This window comes from Erinaceus europaeus, chromosome 2 (assembly GCF_950295315.1).
Source record: "Erinaceus europaeus chromosome 2, mEriEur2.1, whole genome shotgun sequence".
In the NCBI taxonomy this organism is placed as follows: Eukaryota; Metazoa; Chordata; class Mammalia; order Eulipotyphla; family Erinaceidae; genus Erinaceus; species Erinaceus europaeus.
The window spans coordinates 7,175,283-7,184,968 of NC_080163.1; the positions used below are offsets into that span (position 1 = coordinate 7,175,283).

The 9,686-nt window shown below is 53.0% G+C and overlaps 1 protein-coding gene across 1 annotated transcript; it reads left to right on the top strand.

Moving 5' to 3' along the window:
- ATOX1 (antioxidant 1 copper chaperone) lies at window positions 1-610 on the top strand. Its single transcript, XM_016194751.2, has one exon. It carries the CDS (start codon window positions 19-21, stop codon window positions 337-339), a length of 321 nt encoding a protein of 106 aa, XP_016050237.2. The 5' UTR covers window positions 1-18; the 3' UTR covers window positions 340-610.
- Window positions 611-9,686: the final 9,076 nt, after the last annotated feature.

Here is a 9,686-nt window from a genome sequence, read left to right on the forward strand (position 1 = left end):
CGCCAAGCAGCCGCTGCGATGCCAAAACACGAGTTCTCCATAGACCCGACCTGTGAAAGCTGTCCGAATGCTGTCACACGGGTCCTCGACAAGCTGGGAGGAGTACAGCTTGACATCGACCTGCCCAGCAAGCAGGAAGAAGGTGCGTATCAACTCGAACACAGTGCGGACACACTGCTGGAGATCCTGGGCAAGACGGGGAAGGCCGCGCCCTACATCGGCCCGAGTCACTCGGCCTGGCCACAGGGTGGACCAAAGGGGCAGGAGCTGCCGCTCACTCACCTGACTTCCTCACAGACCCAGCCGGCATCTTGGCAGGTGACGGCAGTTTCTGCATAGACCTGTGTGGCCCTGCGCCACCACCACCACCCCCAGCTTCCCTGCGATAAAGAACAGCCGTTTTTGTCAGAAAAAAAAAAAACACTGGGATGTCAAAAGTCATGGTCCACTTTTACACAGAAAGGGGTCACAGGCAGGGTAGACAGCATAATGGTTATGCAAAGAGACCCTCATACTCGAGGCTTCAAAGTCCCAGGTTCAATTCCCTGCACCACCATAAGCCAGAGCTGAGTAGAGCTCTGGGTAAAAAAAAAAAAAAAGAAGAGATATGTTATGCATGCACAAACTATTGTACTTTCTATTGACTGTAAAACGTTAATCCCCTAAAAAAAAAAAAACCTTAAAATTAATGTGATACTCAGCTAGGTCCCACAGTATTTTCCTAAAGAGAATATAACAAAGGGCTGGGTGGTGGTGCACCTGGTTGAGCACACATATTACAGGGCACAAAGACGCAGGTTCGAGCCCCCAGTCCCCACTTGCACGGGGATAGCTTCACGAGTGGTGAAGCAGGGCTGCAGGTGTCTCTCTGTCTCTCTCTCCTCCTCTCACCCCCTCCCCTCTCAATTTCTGGCCATCTCTATCCAATAAATAAAGATAAGAAAAAAGAGGGGAGTCGGGCGTAACGCAGCAGGTTAAGCACATATGGTGCAAAGTGAAAAGACCGGCTTAAGGATCCCAGTTGGAGCCCCCGGCTCCCCACCTGCAGGGGAGTCGCTTCACAGGTGGTGAAGCAGGTCTGCGGGTGTCTGTCTTTCCCTCCCTCCCCATCTTCCCCTCCTCTCTCCATTTCTCTCTGACCTATCCAACAACAACAATAACTACAATAAAACAAGGGTAACAAAAGGGGGGGGGAAAGAGAGAATAGAACAAAAATTATTGGGAAATTGTGCAGATGCAGTCACATCCATCATGTTGTCCCCTCAGGGTATTGTCAATTCCTGGGAGAGTTGAAACTATTCCCGGAGTGCCTTTCCTGACCAATCCTGTCCCGACTTCCACTTGTGGTTTTTATCCCATAAAGCCCACTGCTGCTGCTGCTGCTGCTGCTGCTGCAGGTCTGGTCTCTTTCTGCCCCTTTTCACCTCGGAGACAGGACGCAGAGCAGGGTGCTGCGCATAGCTGGGGGCGGCCACTTTGCTAGCTCCATGTGGCCCGAACCGCTGCGCTCTCACCCAACTCTGAGGTGCCTGTGTGAATAAAGAATTGTGTTCCCTCCCCACTCCGATCCCTTCTCTCTCTCCCCCGTGACGCAGCCGGACAAAAAATTACAAACATTTACCTGGAACCAGAAAACACTTAGAATCACCAAAACTAGCTTGAGAAAAAGAAACAGAAATGTAGGGGGGAAGAAAGGAGAGATAGAGAGAGAAAGAATGAAAAAAATAAAATGAAGGATGGGAGGGAGGAAGGAGCTACAGAGGTGGCTCAGTGGCTAGAGTACTGGACTTAAAGGTATGAAGTCCCGAGTTTGATTCCCAGCATGGTACATGACAGAGTAATGGTATGGCTCTCTCTCTTCCTATCATTAAAAAAAAAGAAAACGGAGTCGGGCGGTGGCGCAGTGAGTTAAGCATAGATGGCGCAAAGCGCAAGGACCGGCATAAGGATCCCGGTTCGAGCCCCCGGCTCCCCACCTGCGCGGAAATCGCTTCACAGGCGGTGAAGCAGGTCTGCAGGTGTCTATCTTTCTCTCCCCCTCTCTGTCTCCACTCCTCTCTCCATTTCTCTCTGTCCTGTCCAACAATGACGACAACAATAACCACAATGTTAAACAAGGGCAACAAAAGGGAAAATAAATATTAAAGAAACTTATAAAAAAAGCAACTTTAAATAGCAATGGCAATCTGAAAGGGCTGGCATAACAGCTTCCCTGGACAACGTGCTGCTCTGCCACGTGCACTACCCAGGCTCAGGCCTGGTACCCACCACACTGAATCTCTAAGAGCTGAGGTCTCTTCTTCACTCTCACTCTCTCTTTTTAAGATTTTATTTATTTACTAATGAGAAAGATACGAGAAAGAACCAGACATCACTCTGACACATGTGCAGCTAGGGATCAAACTCAGGACCTCATGCTTGAGAGTCCAAAGCTTTATCACTGCGCCACCTCCCGGACCACGAGGCCTCTTCACACTGTGTCTCTCTCTACCTCGGTCTCCCTCACAGGGGCTGCAGCTCTTCATAACCAGTCCGGCCCTTTTCCTTTCTGAAGAAGCTTCTGTCCATCTACTGCGCCCGCAGCAGGTCAAGCTTTACACTGAACCGCAAGTCCCTCCGACAGCACTCAGGTGCTGGTGTGCGAGTCCTGCGGGCACGGCGCTCAAGGGGCTCAGCCGGGTGGGTGCAAAAATATGTTCCCCAAACTGCGTCACACACGTCTCCCGAGTGGGGCCTGTGGGTAGAAGTTCTCAGCTGTGACGCTTTTCCAGAAACACCAGCAAGCTACAGAAAAGCAGACGCCTCGCGTCTGTAAATCTGGACACAGCACGTCCCAGACATGTCACCTGGTGGAGGGCGCAGGCGCAGGGCAGTGAGTCCGGGGCTTTGGACAGTCACCCAGCCAAGGAGTGGCCAGAGCATCTGAGTATCTGCGGGACCAAGAGTTAGACTCCTGACCCCAGTCCTCCACCCAAAGCCGGCGGTGGCTTTGCGCTGAGTCTCTATCCCGGCGTCCCCGTCCCTTCAGCCTGCAGGTAAGGCAGGTGAGTAAGGACGCCTCTGTAGCATGGCTGGTTCAAAGCAAAGAGCCTGTAAATCAGTTGCCGGTGGGCCAGAGAGACAGCACCAAAGGCAGAGCAACAGCCTTTCATGCCGGAAGGCTCCAGAGGTCCACGGTTCAGTCCTCAGCACCTCCATGAGCCAGAGCTAGTAAAGAGATTGAATGAATGAATCAATCAATCAATCAGGTGGTGGTGAAGCACCAAGGGAGGAACTGGCTACAAAAGCCACTTGCGGGTGTGTGCCCCAAACTGGAAGGTAAAGCGACCTCACATTCACGGCCTGCTGGCGCGACTCTGTGAGAACTGAGACGTCAGCACAAGTCCACTGGCCTTCTGACCCAAAAGCTTCCACTCCGACATATGGAGCAGGAAGGCTGCACGAACGTCAAGATGGACTTGCACTTCCATGCTGCAGGCCCTGGCGTCCTGCAGGAGCCAGGTGAGGCCTGTCTTATGGGCTTTTTAAAAAATTTATATATATATATATATATATATATATATATATATATATAATTTATTTATTCCCTTTTGTTGCCCTTGTCTACCGTTGTTGTTGTTAATATTATAGTTGTCATTGTTGTTGGATAGGACAGGGAGAAATGGAGAGAGGAGGGGAAGAGAAAGACAGACACCTGCAGACCTGCTTCACCGCCTGGGAAGCGACTCCCCTGCAGGTGGGGAGCCGGGGGCTCGAACTGGGATCCTTATGCCGGTCCTTGTGCTTTGCGCCACATGCACTAAACCCGCTGCACTACCGCCCAACTCCCCTGCTGGGCTTTTTTGAAGACGTAATGTGTGTGCTGCCAGGCCAAGCATGTAAGTTACGCCAAGAGGTGCCCAGCCAGCTTACTGCATCAGCGGCGAATGCACTTAGGAATCCACTACGGGGCCGCGTGGAGGCACAGCTGGTTGGCGGACAGCACAGTGTGCAAGGACCTGGGCTCGAGCCCCCGGCCACCCGCACGGGAAGCTTCGCGAGCAGTGAAGTAGGGCTGCAGGTGTCTGTCTCCCTGTATCTCCTCCTTACCTCTTGGTTCCTCTTTGTCTCTACCCAATAAATAATTAAAAAGAAAAAGGGGAAACCCACTATGATAGGAAATATTTAATTTTCTCTCTCTTTATATATATATTTTGCCTCCAGGGTTATCACTGGGGCTTGGTGCCTGCACACTAAATCCACTGCTCCATTTATTTCCTCTTGTTTACTTTATTGTGGTAAAGATGAAAGAAATAGGGCAAGAGAGGGGCAGGGGGAGCCTCTGCTTTGCAGGTGGGGGCAGGGACATAAGCCTGGGTGTCTGTGCACAGTGATCTGTGCACTTTACCAGCTGTGTTGCCACTGGCCTCTCTCTTTTTTCCTCCAGGGTTATTGCTGAGGCTCGGTGCCTGCACTAGGAATCCACTACTCCCAGAGAACATTTTCTCCCATTTTGTTGCCCTTGTTGTAGTTGTTATTGTCGTTATAGCTGTTGTTGGATAGGACAGAGAGAAATGGAGAGAGGAGGGGAAGACAGAGAGGGGAAGAAAGGCAGACACCTGCAGACCTGCTTCACCGCCTGGGAAGCGACTCCCCTACAGGTGGGGAGCCGGGGGTTCGAACCAAGATCCTTACGCCGGTCCTTGTGCTTTGCGCCACCTGCGCTTAACCCGCTGCGCTACAGCCTGACTCCCTCCACTTGGTCTCTTTTCTTTGCTTTTAACATTTAATACGAGGGAGAGAGCAGACTACCCCGTGGCCATGCGACATGGGCATCGATCTCAAGGCCTCATGCTTACAAGTCGAATGCTCCATCCACTGCACTGCCTCCTAGGCCACTGAATTAATTAATTTCCTTTACCGTCACCAGGGAATTAGCCTGGGGCTCGGTGCTGGCACTAAGGATCCACAAGTGCCAGGGGTATTTTCTCTCTTCATTTTTTTTAGTTTTATTTGATAGGACATAGAGAAATTGATAGAGGAAAGGGAGATACAGAGGCAGAGAGAGAGAGAGAGAGAGAGAGAGAGCTGCAAACCTGCTTCACTGCTCGGGAAACTTCCCCTGCAGGTGAGGGACAGGAGCTTGAACCCAGGTCTTCAGGCACAGCAACGTGTGTGCTCTACTGCACGTGCCACCACCTGGCCCCCACCCCACGTGGCTCTTTATTATTATTCTTCTCTATTAGTGGCATAGAGACAGAAATAGAGAGGGCAGGGGGAGATAGAGAGGAAGAAAGAGACACCTGCATCCCTGCTTCACCAGTCGTGAAGCTTTCCCCCTGCAGGTGGGGACCAGGGGGCTTGAACTCGGGTCCTTGTGCACTGTCACGTGAGCACTTAACCAGGTGAGCCCCCTTCTCCCCTTAAGTGTCTTTTCAACCCACTCAGTTCTTTTTTTTTAAATTTTTATATTTATTTTCCCTTTTGTTGCCCTTATTTTTTTATTGTTGTTGTAATTATTGTTGTTATTTATGTCGATGTTAGGACAGAGAAATGGAGAGAAGAGGGGAAGACAGAGGGGGAGAGAAAGACAGACACCTGCAGCCCTGCTTCACCACCTGTGAAGCGACTCCCCTGCAGGTGGGGAGCCGGGGGCTCGAACCGGGATCCTTAGGCCGGTCCTTGCGCTTTGCGCCACCTGTGCTTAACCCGCTGCGCTACTGCCCGACTCCCAACGCCCTAAGTTCTGAGATAATTTGCCAGGAAGCAACAGAAAACTTAAACAGGACCTTGCTTACCCAGCGAGGCCACAAGAGCAACGCTGTCCGGCCTCACGTCTCGGGACGGGAGTCTGCGTCTCCTCCAGGAGCTCCACTGCTCCGGGGACATGGGCCACGGCCACGGCCTGGAAGGCCACACAGCCCTGCTGAGCCCCCTCCCCAGCCCCCACCTCCCCGTCCTCCTCTTTCTTCCCCGCCCAGCTCAGAGCAGGCCCAGGTTGGAGATGCCATGCCCAGAGCCTGTGCCCCGCCCCGGCCGTGTCCAGTCCGGAGACGCAGGCCTGGCGGCCACCTGCCATCTAAGCTCTGGGTCTGGCACGGAAGGGCGCCAGCTGCTCTCGTCCCAACCATCGGCCTTTCCTGATGCCAAGGCCAGGCCTCCAGACACAAGCAGCCCGCAGCTCTTCCTCTTCCCCCTCCCCTCTCTCTCTCCTTTCTTCCCAGAGCACTGCTCAGCTGTGGCTAATGGTGGTGCAGGGGGCTCAGGCAAGGAAGCTTTTTGCATAACCGTTATGCTGTGGCCCTGGCCACCAGCTCCCAGCAAGAGGTCCCAGCGGAAACTCCTCTTGCCCTCCCTCACCCCCACTTCCACAATCTTCTCTCTCCAGACCGAAGGAAACTTGTATTTCTTTATTTTGTGTGACCAGGGTCACCCACAGGCACAAGTCCAACTCTCTAAGGCCAACTTCTCCATTCTTTTTTTGTTTGTTTGTTTAAAAGTATTTCTAATATTTATTTATTTTCCCTTTTGTTGCCCTTGTTTTTTTGTTGAAGTTATTGTTGTTATTGATGTCGTCGTTGTTGGACAGGACAGAAAGAAATGGAGAGAAGAGGGGAAGACAGAGAGCGGGAGAGAAAGACAGACACCTGCAGACCTGCTTCACCGCCTGGGAAGCGACTCCCCTGCAGGTGGGGAGCCGGAGGCTCGAACCGGGATCCTCACGCCTGTCCCTGCGCTTTGCGCCACGTGCGCTTAACCCGCTGCGCCACCGCCCGACTCCCCTCCCACCCTCTTTTTAAACTTTTTTAGTATTTACTGGATAGAGGCAGATAGAAAAGGGGTGGGGGTGAGACGTGCAGGTGAGGCCCAGGGGCCTGAAACCGGGTCTCTGCACACTAACAGGTGAGCTGCCGCCGGACCCCCGGGCCCCCCTCCATTCTTTTTATTTCCGAGAGAGGAGAACATCGCGGGCCCCCCCCCCCCCAGGGCTCCCTCGCCCCGTCTCAAGCCCCTCCCGCGCCCAGCAGGTGCTGCCCGGACCAAGGGCATCGCATAGGCCGGACTCGTGCTCCCGCTCCCCCTCTTTCCCGCAAATTAACAAATAAAAAATAAATAAACCCTAGGGGGCGGGCGGAGGCGCAGCGGGTTAAGCGCACGTGGCGCAAAGCGCAGGGACCGGCGTGAGGATCCCGGTTCGAGCCCCCGGCTCCCCACCTGCAGGGGAGTCGCTTCCCAGGCAGTGAAGCAGGTCTGCAGGTGTCTGTCTGTCTCTCCCCCTCTCTGTCTTCCCCTCCTCTCTCCATTTCTCTGTCCTATCCAACAACAACGACAATAATAACAACAATAATAACTACAACAATAAAACAAGGACAACAAAAGGGAATACATAAATAAATACATAAATAAAAAATTTTTTGAGAAGCATCCATGACAGTACTCAAAGACCCGGGTTCAAGCCCCCATCCCCATCTGCAGGGGGAAAACTCTGCGAGAGGTGCAGCAGGGCTGCAGGGGTCTCTGCCTCTGTCCGATAATAAATAAATCAAGTTAAAAACACAGACACCTCAACAGAAGGGTGAATGTGGGATGCTCTCACTCTCAGGCAGAAGTCGAAAAACGGGATCAGAAGAGCAAACACAAGTAGAACCTGAACTGGACTTGGCGTATCGCACCAAAGTAAAAGACTCTGGGGTGGGGGGGGGGGACACAGGTCCCAGAAAGGACGACACCTCGGTGTCTGGGCCTAGTGGGGGCTGCAGCGTTATATGGGGAACCGGGAAGTGTTCTGCATGTACGAACGACTGCACTGACTGTCCAATGTAAAACATTCATCCCGAACGGAAGAAAGAGGGAAAGAGAGAAAGAAAGAAAGAAAGAAAGAAAGAAAAGAAAGAAAGGAAAGAAAGAAGGAAAGAAAGGAAAGAAGGAAAGAAAGAAAGGAAAGAAAGAAGGAAAGAAGGAAAGAGAGAAAGAAGGAAAGAAAGAAAGAAAGGAAAGAAAGAAGGAAAGAAAGGAAAGAAGGAAAGAGAGAAAGAAGGAAAGAAAGAAAGGAAGGAAGGAAGGAAGAAAGAAAGAAAGAAAGAGAAAGAAAGAAAGAAAGAAAGAAAGGAAGAAGAAAGAAGGAAAGAAAGGAAGGAAGGAAGAAGGAAAGAGAGAGAGAAAGGAAGGAAGAAAGAAGGAAAGAAAGAGAAAGAAAGAAACGACGGAAGGAAGAGAGAGAGAGAGAGAAGAGCACCGACACCCCCACCCCGCAGGTGCCGCAGCCGCAGCCGCTCCGGTCGCCGGGACCCCACGGCCCACCGGGCAGCGACCGGAGCCCCGACCCCGGGTCCCCCACGGGCGGCGGGCAGGGACCCCGCGAGGCGCCTGCAGCGAGCGCACCTGCCAGCACCCCGCAAAGCGCGGCCCCGCGCTGCACGGACGGCGGGCGGAGCCTGCACCCGCGGCGGCCTGTCCCGGGCGGGAGGGGCCCCGGGGCCGCCGCCCACACGCACCCGCCGGCCGCAGCGCCCCGGCCCACTGGCACCAGCCGCCGCTCACTGAGGGATCCTCTGCTGGCGCGGCGCCGGAAGTCCCGCCCCGACGCCGCAGGAAGCTGCCCTTCTAGGGCCGTCATTGGCCCCAGCAGTGAGTGCGCGCGGAGGTTTCTGGGTGATGTAGTTTATGCCGGGCCTCTGTCCGTGCGCATGCGCCATGCCCAGCTTCAAGGCTGGGGGGGTGGTAGGAGAGGGAGAGAGACAGAGAGAGACAGACAGAGACAGACAGACAGACAGGGAGGGAGAGGCAGAGAGTTTGTGTTTATTTTAATAAGAGGAGTGTGTGTGTACCCTGTTTTATTCTGGCATATTTGATGGTCAGGGTCTAACTCAGGACCTCATTTTTTAAGTCCGTTTTGTCTACCACATCAGCTCCAGGCCCACTACATTCATTTCTTTTTAAAAAGTTTTTATTTATTTTAAATAAATAAATGGTGGTGCAGGGGATTGAACCTGGGACCTCAGAGCCTCGGGCCTGAGAGTCCTTGGCAGAAACATGATGCTGTCTCGCCAGCCTTATCCTTTTTTTTTTTTTTTTAATTTTATTTATTTTCCCTTTTGTTGTCCTTGTTTTTATTGCTGTTGTAGTTACTATTGTGGTTGTTACTGATGTCGTCGTTGTTGGATAGGACAGAGAGAAACGGAGAGAGGAGGGGAAGACAGAGAGGGGGAGAGAAAGACAGACACCTGCAGACCCGCTTCACCACCTTCAAAGTGACCCCCCTGCAGGTGGGGAGCCGGGGTTCGAACCAGGATCCTTATGCCGGTCCTTGTGCTTTGCGCCACCTGCGCTTAACCCGCCGCGCTACCGCCCGACTCCCGGCCTTATCCTATTTTAATAAGAGAGAAACACAGAAAGACCAGAGCTCAGCTCAGCTCCGCCTTAGGGCCGTCCTGGGGATCGAACCTGGGACTTTAGAGCCTCAGACATGAAGTCTTCTGCAGAGCCAGCTGTCTCTCCAGCCTTAGAACAGATGCTGCAAAGAAAAGTGAAGCTTTGGCTTTGCAGGCACTGGGTCACTTGGCCAGTTGTTTCAGCAGTGACAGCCCAGGCCAGGGAGCTGAGGGCTCAGAGGCCGCAGGTTTGCTGTGCAAGCCCAGGATAGTCAGAGGTGAGCAGCCGAGCTCCGACCGTGAACACCTCAGAAGTAAGTGCAGGTGCAGCAGTGC